Raw genomic sequence first — 20,787 nt, 5'->3', positions numbered from 1 at the left:
ATAATTTCAATATCTACAAATAGTATATCACAATTTATTTATTTGTTAACAATATTATTTAACAAAATTATTCATATCTCACTATAAAATTCTTGAAATATCATATTTCAAATTGTTTAAATAATTAACAGCAATTAATAATCATCAATACTGTATCCATAGTTTGTTTGCTTTGTTGCATCTATATATATTCTTTTATGTGCACATATGATTCATATAAATCTAATTTAAAAATTAACAAGCAAATGGCTAAATATTAAAATAAATTATATCAAAATAAAAATATAGATGAAATGCCAAAATTAAAATTTTTCTCAAATTTACATTTAGAAATCAATACATGACAAATGTTAGTGACAAAATTTAAAAATTATTTAAAAACTTCATTATTAACTATAATTTTTTCTTAATTTTGATCTTTTTACTAATTTATAATTTAATTAAGTTATATAATTCATTTTTAATTATAATTAATCATATTATTTTTGTTTTCATAATAATAATTATAAGTAAATTATTGCTTAATAATGAATATAAAAATAGATATCCAGTGCTTATAATACGCTTGTTCTGCAAAGCAATACTAACTACAATATTTACATTAAATAGCAAAATAACATTATGGTAAATTGGCAAATGTTACTATTTATAATTTGCATTATTATTTATTTAATAAGTATTATTAGTAAAATACTTATTTCCCTGATATTTGTATGGTACAAATATTCTTCAATTATTTAATCATGCATCTAACTGCGAAGACTTTGTAATCGGTTCTTCATCTCTTCAAGTTCTTTATCATCATCTTCTGTTTCTTCTTCTGCAGAAGTAGAGGGAACTCCAGGATTCTCTGTGACAACTGCAGGAGCTGTACCCAATTGACCAGCTGTCACTTCCCATAAAATCTATTAAAAGAATTTTATATCATTATATATATATATATATACATATATGAATTTTTCATCAAACACACACACACACACACACACACACACACATATACATATATATATACATGTATATTTAATGGAAAACTTCTAAAATCATTCATTTCTTTTTAAGTATCTATAACTTGATAAAACATGTTGTAAAAAAAGAGAGTATTTCACTGATTCCATATATTTATTGCATTATTACTTACCTTATCAACTTCTTCATCAGCTTCATCCTCCATATCCTCAGAATCCTCGATAGAATCCATTGTTTCATCTAACATTTCCTCGATAATACCTGCTTTCATCATCTCTTTTGACATTTCTCTCATAGTTGCAGCTACTTCCGGTACTCTTACCAAAGATTGCATTGCTTGCATCACTTCTGTAGATTTAGAAACAGAACCAGCAACTCTGATTGTTGCTAATTGATTCTTCATTTGTAATGATACAGAATTTAAATGTGCTTTAGAGGTATAAATCTTATTGCAAGCTTTACGAGCCCTTATAATTTCCTTTGCAAGGATTTTGCATACATCTTTATCTCCTTTCTTTGCTGCTTCCTTCAAGGAACGTTTAACTTTCTCTTCCTCTCTCTGAATTGCTATACAAACAAAACATTGATTATACAAATCTAGAATAAAAAAAAGGAAAGATAAAAGGAATAATCAAGATTAATCAATTTTATAGAAGATATTAATTTTAAATAGTATTCTTTTTAGATTTTAAAATAAAATCCTTTTTTTCATAAAAATTAAAATAAACACTTTCATGTCTAATCATTTAATATTTTAAGATTCTAAAAGTAAGAATAAAATTTTATAATTAAAAGTTTTATCAAATAACTGATTATATTCTTCTGTTTTAAAGATTTTTCTTAGAAATTTTTTTTCATATCTCTTACCTCTAACCTGTCTATCAAGCTGATAACCTTCCTTCCTCAATTTGTGAGTCCATTCTTGAACCTATAGCATGATTAATGCCAATAAATAAAAGTAAAAATAGATACTTTATAATAACTCACCATTTCTTTGGGATTTTTTTCTTGCGATTTGCCAAACAAACCCATATCCGAATCGCGTCACAGAAACGTCAAAGCATTCGGTATCTGATCGACTTAACCTCATAGATCTTTCAAGGTTATGTTGCTATATGTCATTCTTATTAAAAACGGAGCCCAATTTGATTATTTTTAGATGTAAAGAAATATAATTCTTTCGAAGTAAAAAAAGTAAATATCTAAATAAAGTAACATCTTCCTAAAGTTTGTTTTATTATTAATGTGATTTTAGCACTGAAATAATTTGGTTACATATTTGTTTTTTGCAGATTAATAAAATTATAAGTTAAGTTACGATCCTTGCTCATTTATAAGAAAGATGATAAATTACTCTTTGTTTTAAATTAAGGTAATGAATATTATAAAATTCTTTGAATATTACTAAAAAAATCAAAATTAACTTTAAATTTTGATATAATAAATTTTGATAATAAAATTTCAAGAAAATTTATATTATTTAGAGAAAGAAAGTTAAGAAAAAAATAATTAGAAAAAATTATTATTAGGTTATATTTTATTAACAATATTTAATAATATAAATTTTATTTTAATTATTATCAATTATACAACAATTATATAACAATCAAAAAGACAATTTAAAGTAAAGTATATAATTTCTAGAATAGAATTATTAAATATATATTTTAATAAAATAATAATATATTTTGTAAATATGTATAATACTTTATTGTTATATTTTACATTTATATTAATCTATTTTTTCACTATTCATTTATTTACGAAGAGACCTTTAAGCCAATAAAGCATAGATTTTACTAATTCTGCTCTTTGATTTACAACACCATTTGTATTTCGTTGATATCTATACGGCCTTCCAACATTTTCCTTATGAACTTCAATTTCTGGAACATTTTTTTTATGATTAATCAATTCTGTCATTCCATGCTGTTTATTTTCCTCTTTGCGAGAAATGTTTCCTAAAACATAATTATTTTTTTCTCATAGTTTTTAATTTTTTTATGTCATATGATTTATATGATAATTACCTTGTGTAATATCTTGTGTAATATCTTGATTTTTAAAATTCATTTTCCGTACAATGTTCATATTTGAAACATCGTTTGTAGTTTTGACATTACCTAGTTTTAATTCTTGATCTATTCCAAATGGATTCATTTCTGTATTTGCCTTTCGTAGTCTAATTTCTATAAAATTCTTGCCCAAATCGAAAAATTTTTGAGTAATTGGAAATATTGGAAAACTTGTTGTTGGAGAGTTTTTTTTTTCTCGAACTTTTATCAAATTTTGAAACTCATCAACTCCATTGCCATCTTTACTCAATAATCTATCTTTTCCGATCTTTTCATAATTATTAAAAGTTCTTTCTTCTGATTGATTGTGTTCATCTTCATTGAAATCGAGCGATAAATTGTATTTTTTTATAAAATCAACAACTGGCATCGAAATAATCGCTAAATTATCATCATTCATATTTCGCTTCCATAAATTATGCGTGCTCGTATCTTCTTCTTTTTGTGTTGTTAAGTCGTTTTTCTTCGTAATCATTGAACTTTTAATTAAATTAAGTGGTTGAATCGATCGATAATCTTTTTTAATATCATTTTCGTACATATCCTCTTGATTTGTTTTTTCCATAGTTGTTGAAATCATTGTATTTATCTCTTCGTATTGATTTTTTAATTGAACTATATATCCCTGCAGCGGCACGCAGCAGGGACATTTTCGTTTTAAAATAAATTCACATATATTTTTGGATATTGATAATGCATAAGAACCATCTTTCAATTTTCTTATTTCCAATGGTAATTTTACGTCGTCATTGATGTAATAAAGTCGTGATTTTTGAAGTTCCGAAATATCGTTGGAAGTAATTGATGATGGAAATGATTGAGAAGAATAGCTATCATCTACAGATGATTTAGAAGAAGAAACAATTCTTTCTTTTGCTTTTGCAACATTATTACTATTATTCGTTCTATTGTCAACTATATTGTCGCTATTATTATTTTTGTTCTCATTATCATTATTATTTATATCTGTAATTTTATAAATTAATGAAGAAGAATTAATTCTTGAATTATCGTAAGTAGAAGGTTCTGTCTTGAAGTAAGTAGTTTTCGCATAAGTTCGTTGAACCTCCGTAGTGACTTCGTGTATTTTAATGACGTTATTTTCCGTGAAATTCTGTTGTGGCGATTTTACATTATTTTTATCTATTAAAGAAATAGTTTCAGGCTCATAATCTCTATACTCTATATTTGTAGATGAAATTAAATTGCCAACTGTAGAAATCAATGGAGATTCCATTTCGCCTCTTTCATCTTTAGTTTCTGCTATATTTTTTGAAATCAGGTCATCTGATATCTGTGCATAATTGGATGAAATTTCTTGTATAAAATTTGTAGGTACTGTTGTAATTTCAACATTTTTATTATCAGTATGATAATCTGTTACGTATTTTATAATCTCCGGTGAGTAATACTTTGTTGGTGGCAAATTAGATTTAATTCTTTCTAATATTATTATTGGATCAATTTCATCGAGTGAAGAAGTAGTCGATGTTTTTTCATTTAATATATGTTTTTCTTTACTATCCTTAATTTCTACCACATTTTCTAAAATTATACCATTCGACATTTGTTCGTAATTGGGTGAAGTTTCTTGCATAAAATTTGTAGTTGTTGGTGTAATTTTAACAGCTTCATTATTGATGGGATGATTTTTTATATATTCTTCATTTTCTGATTTTAGTTCAGAAGTTGCTAACATGCTAGGATTATTCTGTAAAATAGCTTTATGATAAATTATTTTGGGCGCAGTTAATTTCTTTTCTACATCATCTTGCATGTTTGTTTTCTTCATCTCATTTAAATTTTGATTTTCTTCTGTCTTAGCAACGGCTTTATTTATGATTTTTTCTTCTTTTTCTTTGTATAATGATGATAAATATGGGGATTCTGAAGTAATTAATACATTGACGTTGTTTTCTAATGTCTTAGTTTCCTGATAATCTGTGATTTGCATTGTTTTATTGTCCACTTTTGTATCTTCTTTTACATCAAGATTGTCTTTGCTATTCAAGATTGAATCATTAGTATTTATTCCTATTTCGTAATCATACATTGGTATTTTTTGTGAAAAAATCATGCCCGTGTCTTCTTCATCACTAATATATTCGTTGCTGTCATTTAATATATTAATATCTTTTGAGTTTTTTAAAGATTGTAGAAGATCATTTAGAGCGTAAGTTATCAAATCGTCTATTTTCTCATCTTTATCATTGGCCAAGCTATTTTTCACACTTTGCACAATCATGTTTCGTACGATATGCTGATCTGCTTGCGATGCGATTGCCGAAGAACTCAAAAGATTTTTAATACTCTCTCGCAAATTTTCTGGTGTTGTTGTTGACAACTTTTGATTTGATACAACAGGTGCTAAGGTTACTAAATTGGTTCTCCATTGTCCGTCTTTGAATTGATGTTCCTCGAGCGTCATCGGTGGCAGCTTGTGATGAAAATCAGAAAGAGCCTCCAATATGCTATGTAGAGTATTTTTAATAACCCCATGTGACCAATCGTTTGTGAAGTCACTTCTAGGAATAGCTGTAACATAGGATAAAACATCTTTTACCTTTTCTATAATCGTTTTTTCTATTTGTGGCATCATCAAAATATTCTTCATATATGGAACTTGCAAGATTTCTGGCAGTAAATTTTTACCTTGCATTTGGAGGCTATTTTTATCAATATCTTGTGTTTTGGTTAAACGAGCATCCAATGCAAAATCATTGATGACTTTTCTGATGGAATTTAAAAGCAAGGTATTATCACAAAATGGTAATTTACTTATCGATGAATCGACAATCGTCTCGAGATTACTGATGTTATCTTTTTTATTACTTATATCACTTATTTTATCGTCAAAATATTGCGTTGTTGTAGTTTGTCCTTCATTCATGTCCTTCATGTCCTCTTTCGAATTGATATTGGCTTCTATTCCTATTAAATCACTTCTTGTTTCATAGTCAGTTTTAGGAACAAAACTAATAGTTGTAGGTTCTTTTTTAAAATATTCCTGAGAAATTTCTTTTTTTAAATTGATATCCGTATCTGATTTTTTCGTGTAGTTTCTATTTTTCTCATTAAAATTATATTCGGTTTCAGAATTGTCATTAATAACTGTTGTCTCTTCTTCAGAGGGAATATTTAAAGTGAAATTTATATCTGTTGTACAATTCTCGTGATTAATCTTTAAATTGTCCACTTTTTCATCACTTGCTGTTTCCTCATTATTTGGATTTAACAATAATTTCGTTGTATGACTTTTACTCTTTCCTAATAATTTATTTTTATCCGTATATATAGTTTCGTCAACTGTTTGATCCTTTAACTTTTTGATTGGAGTATTTTCTGCAAAATTAAATAATTTATTTTTATCATAATTAACATCTGGCTTGTAGATTTGTTTAATAGATTTGCGCAGAGAATCTTTATTAACATCAGCACTTATCTTTGTACTTGTCGACTCGAAATACTCATTTAAATTAACAGTTGATGTTTCTATTTTACTAGTGGACGATTCTGTAAAGAATGGGTCGATTGTCTTAAGATTATTCAAGTAATTGATAGCATTTAAAGTTGTTTCTTTTCTGGATGGTTGTGTAACATATTCCGGAATTGTAATCATAGAATATTTGATTGAATTATCCTTTTGCGTCTGTTTGGCAAGCATTCTTGGCGGTGTCGCACTAAGTACGCATACGTCACGACCAAATAGTTGTATGCATTCTTCCATGTTTATAAATTTTTCGTCATTCATTGAATGGATGATGGACGGTGCGATGCTCGTATCAATATCTGCCAAAGATGTTAGTTTAGGAAGATTATCCTGATCTGTTTCGACTTTTTCTTCTGTAAAATCTTCTCTAAGATCTTTATCTATTATTTCATTTAAATTAAAAGAATTTACGGTGTTACTTTCTTCAGATTCGTCAGTAGTCAAATAGTTCGAGTGGAAATTAGTTTCTGTTTTTAAATCAACTGACGCATCACCTACATTCGGAACTTCTGTAGTTAATATAGAAAAATATTTTTCATCTTCTTCAGTGCTACCAATTGGATTATTTGATTTAATATCACTTTCTGTTTCTCTAGCAATTATCGAATCATCGTAATTCGTCGAAGATGAAGTAGTTGACACGCTAGAACTTTCAATTCGATGTTTTTCGGTTATAGGTGAACAAACACATGGATTTTGACGAATAATTGATGGATATTCATCATGGGCGTTATTCCTAATTAGATAATTTGACTTATCATCAAATGAAGAAATTGAGTTTCCAACCATATGAGGTAAAATGTTGGGCGGTATTCTATATAAAATTGGTACATGATGAATATTCCTCATTTTCTCTGGATAAGGTTGGATTAAGAAATAATTGACCAAATTAGGAACGTGCAATTTATAAGGATTTTCGTAATACAATTTCGGTGATTTTTGTTGTAAAATTCCCGATTTTATGTTTCCATGTTTTATTAGTCTCTGTTGATTTATTCTTTCAGGTTTGTCTATTCTGGAAGAACCTAACATTTTTGAAGAATTTTTTTCTGATGAGTTAGAAAAACAATTCTCCTCTTTGCAGTGACAAATATATTTTTCTGTGTTACACTTTTTCATCTGTTTTTGGGACTCTAAATTCATAGTTATATCATCCGCATTCAAATTGTCCTTGAGAGTTTGCAAAAGTATTTTATCTTTATATGTTTCAGCGTTCATCTTGTTTGAAATTGCCGAATTCTCCCATGAATATCTTGCACTTTTCGTAATGATATTATTTGAATTTTGCTTGGGAATTCCTAAATTAATATTTTTATCAGTATTTCTAAATATTGCTCTATCGATATCTTCTTTTGTCGATAATAAGAGAAATTTATTTTTCCGAGATTGCATACCACATCGTTTCGTTTTTTGAACTGTTTCTTTTGATGATTTTTCATGTTTATTTCGTGATAACGGCTTTAACAAAACGAGTGATCTTTTTGTGTTATCCTTTGTGAGATATTCGTCATTATATGGTAATGTATAGAGAACTGTCGATAATCTATAATAAAATATTTAATCAAATTACTATGATTTTAATTATATGAATAATTGTATCATATTTGTAAATTTATTATTTGTTGAAAATACATCTTTATGTTTCATATTTAATTTATTTGTATCTTACATTAATATTGCATCAAGCAATCTGAATTCAGAGTCGCAGTTCAACTCAGCATTTTGTTGTGACAAAGCAGTTTATTGTGTATGAAACGTAATGTGAATGACATTAAAGGATATGCTGACAAACAATTGTGAAATTATGATTAACATACTTTATGTTCTTAGTTATGATTACAATTATTTGAGTTAAATAAAACAATATAAGGATTAAAATTGTACTATATTATATCATTAAGAAAAAGATAATACATATTTTTTTATTTGAAATATATATTTGAAATATAATGTTTCCATTATTTTTTATAAATGCGGAATCTGTTTCATCTTTGATTAATGATTAATTATATTAAACAAATTTTAATTACCTTGAATCTAAGAAATTTACAATTTCCACAGGTTTGACAGTAGAAATTTCCTTCGCACGAACGATCACAAGTAACATCAAAACGCACAAAACTTTTTCGTACATGTTGATCACATTCTTAATTGATGTTATCATGCTCCTTAGTTAAAAACACAACATTTTATATTATATAAAAGATATATATAGTCACAAAAATTGTATTTATACGTTCAGTGGATTATAATACAAATGATAAATATGATTTCTTGTCACTAATATTATTTACTAGATGTTCTGTGTAACAATTAAGAAAATAAAATTGATAATATTTAAAATTATTCATAAATAAAATTATTAAAATAATTTAAATTTAGAGTAAGATTAATAGAGCTAGTAGATGAAAAGAAAATACAGAATTATTTATTTTTATTTTTAAGTAGAAAGATAATAAATAAACTGAATAAAAAATAAATAAGATTATTTATAAAATAATAAATGAATGAATTATAATTTCAATTAAATTAAATATTGTATAAATTAAATATATTATAAATTAAATGTAGTGAAATTTACTATGTACTGATGTCTCCAAAAACGAACTGAACTTAAACATGATCAAAAGTGCACTGTATTGTATGATGATTCGATGATTGTATATATATCGTGTCGTTATGAAACTCATTAATCATGTCGCAACAGTGTATAAGTATGTATGTGAACGACTTCTTTTTAATTATCAGTGACCTAATTTTCTTAAGAATTGTTCGTAGTTACAGCATTTCTTGTAATTCTACGAATATAAATAACATCTTTGATTATAGGTATAATATAATATAATTGCAGAACAGTATTTATACTATATTTCAGATTTCTTTAATAAATTGCAGCAAAATTTAATGTTTAATGTAATTAATTTCTTATATATATAAAATAGTTTCATCTCCTTTATTTATGTCAAGTATTTTATAATAATCAAATTTGAAAAATTGACTATATGGATTTCAAATTTATCATTTATAACTATCATTTATTATATCTTATTTTTTAGCGCATAATTTATTATACAATAATCCATCGAAAATGTCAATAAAAACACAATTTGGCATCGTACAATATTAAATTCTTCATATTAAATTAACAAAATTTTTAAATCGAAGCCAGTTTTTATTTGATGTATATATTTACGCGTGTAATAATTCAAACAGTAATTCTTGCCGCTCTTGCTTTACTATCCCGAGGTCGTATGACGTCACGCGCCGGCGCGTCAGCGCGCCGACGTATCGCGCTCGGTCTTCTTGCCGCGCATGTTTGTTCGCGCCGTGCTTCGGATCGGACGCTCCGTATTTTTCGCGTTTCAGAAATTCGAATTACACACAAATACGATGTCCAGAATGTCGAATATGGAAATAGGTAATTACTTTGTTACATAAATGACTGTGTAGTATGTAAAGAGTATTATATTAATTCACGAAATGCGACAATCGCATACTTGTATCGTAGCAAAGTGAAATCTAGCATGCATATTCATTCGAATAGAATATTCGCGCAATAATACGATGCGATGAGAATATCGAGAGAATATCGCGATTTAACGTAATATCGTACGATATTAATTTATTCGTATTGGGTACGAAATTTTTAAATGGAAACGAGTTATTTCGTTTTAATTCGGTTTACATATTTATGCGCGCCACCGCCGCCTCGACACATCGCGCGCGCTACGCTCGGTCTTCTTGCCGCGCCATATTTGTTCGCGCCATGCTCTGGTTTCCGAAGTTCGAATTACACAAATATGATGTTTAGAGTGCCGAATGTGGAAACAGGTAATTATTTTATAATATATAAATGACTGTATAAGGAGAATCTTATTAATTCATGAAATGCGACAGTCGCGTTCTTATTACATCGTAACAGAATGAAATCTGGCGCGCATATTCGTTCAAACAGAAAGTATTACTCGCGTAAATAATATAACGAGAATATCGAAAGAAACGTAGTGTCATACAATATTAATTCATTCATATTAGATACGAAATTTTCAAAATCGAAATGAGACTTTTCGTTTTAATTTGATGTACATATTTACGCGTGCGATAATTCAAACGGTCCTCGTTGTTGTTTTTATTACGCCGAGTTCACAGCCGAATTAGCCAGCATAAAATATGAATTATGTAGAAAGATAATGAGAAAATTCGCGTGTAGATAGAGATTGTGTAATATTAAAATTCGCTGATAAAGCTGATAACAGCACTATTCGAAAATTCGAGGGGATAAAAATTCGGATGAGAAAGAATTGAAGCAGATAAGGAAATTATAATTTGAAAATTAAAAGCTCTACGATGAATCCATATAAAAAATTAATTGTAAACATTAATTAAGAAATAATACGAATAGGTGGAAATCTGCAAAAATTTGCATAAATAATTTATAATTATAAATATTATTATAATTTATGAATTAAAAATTTTGATGAGTTTTTGATCGGATAGATAGGGATACTAAAAAAATTCGGGCAAATAAAAAATGTTACAAATTAAAAATTAAAAGTTAATAAATCTATATTTAAAATGTTAACTGTAAAATTAAAAAGAGAGTTTAATTAAAAAGAGAGTAGAAGTAGGGAGAGACATAAATATTATTTATTACGTATATAGGGTAAGAAAAGTATCACACGTATAATATGAAGTAAAATTATTATATATAAGTATTTATTATTCAAATATCTTTTATAAATATTTATTTATGATAATAATATTGTCTGTAAGTTACGTGCATCTATGATACACATGTAGATCAATTAATCGATCAATTTACAGACAATTATTATATACTAAAGCCACATTTTATTTATGTCATTATTATATATTAAAAGCCATATTTTATTAAAAATTTAACTTATTCTTAATCTATAAAATTGTACATGAAGAATTTAATATATAATTTATGTTAAAAATTATTTAAAATTACTGCATAAATATATAAGGAATTTTTGAGAAGAATTTTTTTATATTCATAATCGCTGTATGAATAGTATTGGCGGTACTTTTGGTTTTATATTTGTCTTCATCCGAAATCAAGATATTATTAAAATTCTCTTCAGAATTATTGACATATTCTTTTATGGATTTCGTATGGTTTTGTAATTTTTCATCAAAAGTCGCATCTTGCAATTTTGGAATTGCTTCTTGTAACAATTTTTTCTCATTTTTTGAAATATTATTTAATGGTATATTTTCATATTTTTCTTCATTTCTTTCAAAATAAACTTCATTATTATATAAATTATTCTTTTTATGTGCTTTTATAAAGTCCTCCAGAAGATCGTTACGATTTTGTTTGTTTGTTTGAGATTTTAAATATTTTGATTTTATATCATTTTTCTCTACTACATTTTCTTCCTCTTTATGAATATTGTTATTTGAATAATATCTTCGACTGCGTTTATTTTCAAGATTATCTTCAGTCAAAATCAATTTGTTTGATTGTGATTGTCCTATAATCTTATAAAAAAAATAAAATAATATATTAATATAATGATGTAATGCAACCTATAACTTATAATACAATAAATTATATAAAGTATAAAGTAGTAATAAATAGTTTTAAAAATTAAAAAATAATGTAGTAAAAGAAGTATTTTAATTTTAAAAAGTGTTTTCTTTTAATAAATTTCTATTATTAGAATATTTACCTCGTGTTTCATTTGAGCTATGCCGTTATTTATCTCGCTTTGTCTTTTTTGCCTTTTCTTTATATTCTTCCAAGGAAGCACTAAAAATATTCCTTCTTTATTAAATTTTTCTACTTCTAGATATTTATCAATTTTGTCGCTTTTGATCTTATATTGTTCATCTTTTTTTTCCAATTCGACTTTAGTGTCTTCAATATTTTCAGAAACATCATTACTATGATTGTACGAAGAATTTTCTTCATCTGAAATATTTTCAATATTTTTACTTTGCAGATTTGTAAAATCTTCATATTCAAATTCCTCTGATGTTTTATCATCTCGATATGTATCCATTGAGCTTGATATTTCTTCTGATACATACTGATTGTCTAATCTTTCGATTACTTTTGGAAAATATCTATATAATAGATTATATTTGCGTTCCGAAGATCTGGACGTTTCTGCTTCTTCGTCATCTAGGTCTACTTTAAAGTTTTGAAGAGACTGATAATATTCATTGTGTTCCGGATTACGCACTTTCTTTATTTTTGCAAGTAAATATGATCGATCTATAATATTGTTATATTGTTTTGGAAGAAGTTTCATAGGAATTAAATAACTTTCATCGCTGTTTTCATAGCTAACATTGTCATTAATTAAGAGACCAATTAACTCACTCTGATCGATCATTTGACGAAAATCATTATTTTCTCGGAACTTTTCCCATATTTCCCTCCTCTTCAAGTTCCTCTTCCGTTCATCAACTATCTTCGCTAATTCATCTTGATATTGATGAAACAATTTTTCTCGTTTTGCATATAATTTTTCTTTTTGTCTATCAATCTTTTCCGCGCGTTTCGTCAAATATGTCTCATATCTATTGAGTTCTTCCAATGATGTTCGAGGAAGATTTTGCATAGCCTTTAATCTCTTCATATTAATATCTTTTCTCAACTGCGTCTGTACTTTTGATTTACTATTCTGATTATCTTCTACATTTTGTAGCAACTTTGTTTTTTCTTTTGATTCATTTGAGTGATCGGTCACATTTGCTGCTCGCTTTGATAAAATTGTTTCTGTCGTTACTTGCTCTTCAGTAATACTTTTTGTTGCTTCTTTGATAAAATTGCTTGACTTTAATTCAGTTTTATAATTATTGTCGTCCCTTTCTTCGTTTTTTTGACTTGTGGTGATTGAATTAATTGAACGGTTGGCTTTTTCTCCTTCCTTGGTGACATCTTGTATGTTTTCGCAGGTCGTTTTCTGTGTGGAGATGTTAATAGTGGAGACAATAGGTTCTTGCCAACTGTCCTTATTTTCTGAAGAAATCTTAGAATTAATTTTGGTAGGATCATTCGTCGTTGTCTTGTCTTCTGATTGGATATTTGATGATTGGGTACGAAAAAACGTTTCCTTTGTGATATATTCAGCAGTATTATCATTATTTCGAGAAAGTTGTGAAATTGAATCCGTAGATGATTTCATTGTAGTAGATTTCATTGTATTATGACATTGCCTGGAAATATTATCTATTTCTGCCGTTGAAATTATATCAATAATTTGCGTTGTACTGCTTAATTCATTATCCAATGTGCTTGAATCTGTGGTTACAGCTTCTGTAGTTGTATTTTCTTCACAATCAAATTCAGTGACATTTGTACTTGGAAGTATCTCTCCCGCTATAATTTTTTCGAATTCCTCTCTCGTCATAGAATTTTGAACATTTTTTTCAGATTGCGCAATATTTGTATTCTTACTTTTAATTTCTGGAGAAACATCTATGAGTTGAGTTGTATCTTCTGAATTATTACGTTTTGTACGATAAACGTAAGGCTTCTTTGGGGAACTAGATGCTCGGATAATTCTACAATGGCAATCTCTTGCATTTCCTTCGTCTTCCTTAATCATTTCTTCAGCAAAAATCTTTCCGAGTTTTTCCCAATTACTTCTTTTAGTTCTTTTAGTATGAAAAATGTTATCATGAGTGGAATATTCTGCACATACAGCAGAAGGTCTAGAATATTGGGTTAATTTTGTATTAATATCGTCTGTGTTAACTAAGCTCATACTTATGCCTTGTTCTTCTCTTAATTTGTCTTTATCATGATAATTATCATAATCGATATTTGATGCTTGATAATTGGAGTAGATTGAAGTTTTGGGAAATTGATCAAAGGATGTTGAAGAATATCCTATATCGGGTCCTGGCCCTTTATATCTTTTATCCCAACTGTATTCTTGCTCTTTGGGATTATAATAATTATCTATCTTCTGCGTATTTTTTTCTTTAGCATATTTATTCTTTTCTTCATTAGACGGCTGTTTTTCAACATCTGTAATAATAGATTTGTTATTATTATACTTTTGATTTTCAGGCAGAAATTCCGCTTCCCATAAATCGTCATAATCCTTAGAGCTTGCTTGTATTTTTATATTGGACAATTTGATATTTTCAAAGAACTCATTTGGCATGTAATTGCGATGATTATCTTCACCTTCTTCAATCCAAATATTATCTTCTGTATGATCTACCATTGATTTTTGATTATGCGTATTTCTTTTGTCTGAACTATCATTATCATTATCTTCATCTTCAACATAATCATAATCTTTTCCATTTTCCTCTTTCGAATCGCCCGTAGTTACAAAAATGTCAGTCTCAGGAAATCCTTTAACAGGATTTCGTCGAAAAAACCCGTAAAAATTATTTTCACTACTATCGGCATTTTTTGGATTAAATGGAATTAATAAACCTTCTCTTTTGGTATCGTCCTTCTGTTTTGTCTTTCTATCATTTACGTAATTTTTCAAGTCATCGGTTTTCGAATGTTTCCTGAAAACACTATCTTTTCTTAGACCTATCTCAACTAATCTTTTGTTAATATCCCTTTTTCTCCTTTTAGGCTCTTGCTTTAAATTTTGATAATTTTTCAGAATGTTATCAGTCTTAGAGCACATTTTGTAGATATTATCTTTTTTTGTTCGTTTTTGGACTAAATGTTGATAATCGGTATGACAGGCAGCATTTTTGAAAGTATCACGTTTGATAAATCTTTTAATAGAATCTCGTTGATTATTGCATTTATTTTTATTATTAACGTTTTTTATTAAATTATTGATATAGTTGGACAAAATTAATTTTTTTCTATCATTGTTCTTTCGTTTTATCTTCTGTTGAAGTATATAATTTTTTAAATCATCTATTTGTGAGCGCTTTCTAAGTATCCTGATTTTTTTTAAATTTCCTGATTTTCTGCCCAGATGTCTTTTAAATCTTCTTTTTTCTATTAAATTTTTATTCTTAGAACTATTATTATTCTGTATTGGATTATTATCTTCTAACAAATTATAGAGCATATTGAAATATTTTTCTATTTTTTTCATTATATTTGTATTTGTTATAGCGGAATTTTCTAATTCAGTTAAATATTCTTTCAATTTAGTATTTAATTTAAATATTTCTCTATTCTGTATTTTGTTTTTAATTCCATTCACAGTTGATTTGTTTGAAATAATTTCATGAAAAAGAGTAGCATCGATATTTGATATTAATGCCACAAGATTGTCAATATTTTGGATTTCTAACTTAAGATCTTGAATATCATTTGCATCTATTTGAGTCTTTTTCTGCAGCAAAACGAGTTTATATTTTTTTAATGTCTCTCGAATGCCTTCAAGTTTATTATCAACTTTTTCTTGTTTTAAATCTGTATTATTCAAACTTTGCTGTTTTTCCATTTCTTCAGATGAACTTCCTTGTTCTTTTTCCCAAACGATCGTCAATGATTTTTGCAAAATAGACTCATTGTTTTCTTTTTTTTGCAGTCTTTTGTCCAGAATCTTTTTTATTCTTTCAAATAATTTAGAATTCCAAATTTTCTGCTGATTTTCCATATTAGCATTTCCGATGTTTTTTTGCTTTCTTCTATCTTGTTTTACGTTTCTGAATTTCTGAATTTTTAAATTTGTTTGACTTATATCTTCTTTCATTTTTTGATTATCTTCTTGAATGTCATTTTTATGTCGTTTAGATAAATTTTTCACTATAGTGTTCCCAATTATTTGCTCTTCAAAATAAGTACAAGCTTTTACCTGTTAAATTAAGCTTGTTTGAATATTGGTGTATTGTTAAATTTGATTTACGTAAGTAAAATAATTTTAATTTACCTTTGCATTAGGTATGACCCAGAAACCTATACCGCCAGAGGGAAGTTCTAATTCAAGCCCATCAGGATTGATAATAATTTCTGGATTTATATCAGGCAATTTTTCGTTGTTTATTAAGTTGAGTGATTTACCATTTAACAAGACTTCCCTAAAAAAATAATGTTGTTTATAATTTGATAATTATTTTTTTACAATAAACACATTTGTCATATCGTCTTTACGTATTATAAACTTACTCTGAAAACATTTTATTACCAGTCTCAGGACTTGGTGACAGAATATATTTGTGAAGAATTTTAATTTTGGAGTCTTTCAGACTGGCAGTCACTCTTTTCGGTGATAAATTTATGCCATAAATCGTAATCGCTCCTTTACTATACAATGCAGAAGGTTTCGTACATTGACTATAAAAGTGCACATTTTTGTTGTTGAATCTCGTATCCAGGACTTCACGATCCACTAAAGTTTTGTATAATAAGGATACCCAATAATCCTGAGAAAGAAACCAATATCGTTCATAAAATATCTTATGAATTTCATTTATACATATTTTTTTGTTTTTCTATTTTAAAAATTTTATATATGTGTGTGTGTATATATATATATATATATATATATATATATATATATATATATAAACTATTCAATCTTACATTTTTATATTTCTATATTATATTAATTTTACATAATATTCTTATATATATAATGTAAAAAGTAAAATTTAGAATCAATTTACACATTAATTAATGAGTGACTCACAGGAGTGGCTTTAGAAAAATCCGATAATTGCCTCATCACAACTTGTATACCAAGTTTCGCAGCATTTCCAAGTCTTCTTGCCCAGGTAAGCGCTCCTAAATATTGATATTTGCACTCTTCTGGTTTTGATTCCGCTATATATAATATTACATAGAGAATTATCATTATTACTAATAAATATAATTTATGCATATAAATACACAATATAAAAATATGTATTTAAATTTTTGCTTTAAAAGTTATTACTTTATTCATAATTTTATAATACTCTTACCAATCCATAGTGGTTTCTTTCCTATTGTACGATTGATAATTTTATCTATTTCATTCTTTTCAGCAATCATGTTATCATATTGTATAGAAACACTATCATTGCTTAAAGATACACTAGCCAAATCACTGAAATTATTAGTTGAAAATTTTAATTATCAAGTAATAATCAAAATAATAATCTTATAAAATAATAATCTTCATATACATTTTTATCAAAATATATGTTATTGTTTTATCTTAATTAAAGTAGAATATAATCACAAATTTATATATTATACACATTATATTATACTATATTATAGTTTTAAACACTTAAGAATCATATAAGAAAGAAATAAACATTCCTTTTTTCATGATTTAGTGAATATAATTTTTTTCAGATTAAATTTTTATATAATTAACATTGATACGATGAAATACTTACGGATGCCATGTAATCGCCGAAAGCGCAGCATTCGCTGAATGCAAGTAATCTTGAAGATATCTCTGTTGTTGCTCTGTTTTGTATGCCACAATATCTGGTCCTGTGAGTAAGCTGTTGGAATATCTTGGAAAAGTTTTCAACATTTCGCGTAAATTGGCGACGTATTGTCCTAATTCTCCTCCAGATAAATCACACCTCTTTTGACATTCTACAGAAGAAACATTTTAGAGTAATTTAAAATTATATAAAAATTATATAATATTTAAATATTTTAGAAATATAAGCAACTTAGAAATATATTTTTTTAAACAATTTGAAATTAAATATATATATATATATATATATTTTCAAAATATTAAAGCATAATTTTGTAGAAAGTTTACCGTAGCCTAATTGCCAACTAATGTTATAACCCATGCGATCGCTGAAAGAAAGAAGCTCCACTATATTTTTAGAATCTGTGGAATGTGTTTTCGATTTGTTATCAATATACTGAGGAGTAATGCATGTGATTACATCTAATCCAGCCTTTTTTGCCCATTGATATATAAATGTCCATTGCGTTCCTGTAGAATTTAAATATTGTTTCCAATTAAACCGTACGTGCATATTTTTATGTAAAAAAGATTTTCATTAAAACATGAAATATTCTATAAATTATTTAACTTTTGGTTAATTTGCTCTTGCATCTTTTTATGCAGAATTAATCCAGAGAATTATCTTATAAAAATAGGTTTCTACTTATAATTTATATTTAATTAATTAAATAAAATTTAAATGATCAAGGGCATTAAATAATTAGAAACTTACAAATTAATAATAAAAAATAATTTTATGTTTGTAATAATTATTTAATATCTGCAAAGATATATATTTATTCGTATAATGCCAACTCTCTTCTATTTACGTGTAACACATTTTAAATTAGAAAGCGCAACTCATCGAGTATTTCATATACGTATACAGATCTTGTATACAATTTGAATTAATATGATTCGACAGCTGACTTGTTGCCAGCAAATGCAACAATCTAAATATTACATCGGCAAATATTAGCGTTTTCGCAACTCGTGATTGTACTATTATCTCAAAGCTTATACTGACGTTGCATTATAACATTTGCTGGGCGCTCTTGCCATCAAAGCTAATGGACGCGAGTATAACTACTGGCAACCGCAAAATAAATTAATGACATTAATATTATGCCATTGCATCATCGTCCTCATTCATTGACGTCGTCCTTGCTATCCTTTCAACGCGCTTACAGCGGTCAGGTCCATTACATGATCATGAAACTAGGAAATTACTGTACAAGTGACACGTATTGCTAACATAGGAATATCGTATGCATATATTGTTAATAACTAAAAGGTTTTCAATTTATTATTATTTATTCAAAAGGTTTCTATCATCGTTCTCCATTTTTAGCGTTACCTAATTATTTTAGATTTTACATGTGGTATATCTATGATAAAGCTGCGAGGTAAAGATGAAAACAAACTATCTGATAAATTTAATAGACTAATATTTGGTGGCTCTAAATATTTCCTTTATATCCAATTATTTTCTTCTATATATGTACGATCTTTTTGCTGAAAATATCTTTCGCTTTTTCTATGATATATAAGAAAGAAAAGAAAGGAAGAAAGAATATTTTTAACGTTACATTACCAAAATGTACGTCATTTGTATTCGTATCAATTTCGTGCGAATATGTTTGCTCAAAATTGTAAGAATTACTTTGTACTCCCCCAAAGCGAACATAAGCAGGTGCCAAGCCTTGCGCCATATTTATACTTTTCTCAATGTTTTCGCTAGAGAATCAATACACATCATGATAATATATATTTTTTTCTAACATAAACAAAACAAATTATAATTTTTCAATAATATTAAAAATTTTTAAATATATTTATATATATATATATTATAAATATATTTAAATATATATATATATATATATATTATATTTTAAATTTTAATTTATAAATCTTTAATAAAAAGATTGTAATTTATAATTAAAATTTTATAAAATTATCAACATAGTAACTGTATAGAATGTAATTGATACAACAATTCAATTCTTGAAAAATATGAAAAACAAAGTTATATTTAATTAATATCTGTAAACTCTTTTTTTTCTAATACTTACATAAAAGCATTGTTATGTAGTATTGTCGGATCCAGAGTAAAGCTAAGAAATGCGGGATCGGTTACTGCAATCGGTTTCTTGAAGTTTATATTAAGTATCAGGTCTTCCGCGAGACAATTTGCAATGAAAAAAGTTACTTGCAAAAGCAAGCAAAAACATTGCCAATAACATTTCATTTTTCCAGAAATATTGCTTTCCTTTAATTTTTACACTTTATTCTTCATATTATTTTATTCATAAAAGCAACTGACATTATTTTATCTTTTTTAAATCTCACATATTTTGCAAAAAATATTTACAATGTAATAACAAAAAAATAATAACAAAAATAACATAAAAATATATTCACTTTTAATAAAAAATTACAAATACAGAAATGTAAAGGGAATAGAAATATTTGAAAATTTCAATATGTTCACGAAAGTTTCACACGTATGCTCGTAAAAAATCAATGCAGTAAGCTAAGACACTTTTTCATGCATACTGAAATTTCATATCCACTGGCCTCGAGTTCAATGTTCGAAACTGTGTCATAATTAAAATTGCTTAGTGCAAGTTTTGAAATTGGAATTTCGTTGCGTAAACAGAACCTGTAATGTGCATATACAGCAAAAATGATCGGTTATGTTTTGATGGAATTCTTAAATTCACACGATATCTTTTTGACAATTTGATCTAATTAAAAAATCTTTTTTAAATTATTAAAAAATTTTACAAAAATCGCTACTTTATTGATGTGTTTATTCGAATCTCAAATATATTAAACGTTTTGATCCTTCGAATCTTTTTTAATGATTCGT

General features: G+C 26.9%; 3 protein-coding genes across 4 annotated transcripts; all 3 read right to left on the bottom strand.

Moving 5' to 3' along the window:
• Positions 1-20: 20 nt before the first annotated feature.
• Positions 21-2,098, bottom strand: Vps24 (vacuolar protein sorting 24). Its single transcript, XM_011648909.3, has 4 exons — positions 1,957-2,098; positions 1,837-1,897; positions 1,142-1,536; positions 21-905 (listed from the first exon to the last, which is right to left on the bottom strand). The coding sequence occupies exons 1-4, from the start codon at positions 1,999-2,001 to the stop codon at positions 750-752; spliced, it is 657 nt and encodes a 218-aa protein (XP_011647211.1). The 5' UTR covers positions 2,002-2,098; the 3' UTR covers positions 21-749.
• Positions 2,099-2,494: 396 nt separating this feature from the next.
• Positions 2,495-11,125, bottom strand: LOC105433545 (uncharacterized). Of its 2 annotated transcripts, none has more exons than XM_025219948.2 (4): positions 9,116-11,125; positions 8,565-8,702; positions 3,000-8,077; positions 2,495-2,930 (listed from the first exon to the last, which is right to left on the bottom strand). In XM_025219948.2, exons 2-4 carry the CDS (start codon positions 8,696-8,698, stop codon positions 2,722-2,724), a joined length of 5,421 nt encoding a protein of 1,806 aa, XP_025075733.2. In that variant the 5' UTR covers positions 8,699-8,702; positions 9,116-11,125; the 3' UTR covers positions 2,495-2,721. The 2 variants fall into 2 exon arrangements, with proteins under 2 accessions (XP_025075733.2, XP_088935437.1); XM_089079311.1 differs by having other exon boundaries at positions 2,495-2,855.
• A 98-nt stretch (positions 11,126-11,223) lies between these two features.
• Positions 11,224-20,757, bottom strand: LOC105433544 (uncharacterized). The gene is given in 11 exon segments (XM_089079310.1): positions 11,224-11,535; positions 11,537-12,042; positions 12,234-16,304; positions 16,380-16,527; positions 16,616-16,872; positions 17,139-17,272; positions 17,413-17,537; positions 17,836-18,043; positions 18,219-18,401; positions 19,507-19,649; positions 19,988-20,757. Coding segments are annotated over 11 exon segments (5,991 nt in total). The 5' UTR covers positions 20,164-20,757; the 3' UTR covers positions 11,224-11,495.
• Between the last annotated feature and the right edge of the window lie 30 nt (positions 20,758-20,787).

Source organism: Pogonomyrmex barbatus, unplaced genomic scaffold (assembly GCF_055798465.1).
Source record: "Pogonomyrmex barbatus isolate J1 unplaced genomic scaffold, ASM5579846v1 scaffold3, whole genome shotgun sequence".
NCBI classification, from domain to species: Eukaryota; Metazoa; Arthropoda; class Insecta; order Hymenoptera; family Formicidae; genus Pogonomyrmex; species Pogonomyrmex barbatus.
This window is presented reverse-complemented; position numbering and strand designations above follow the sequence as displayed.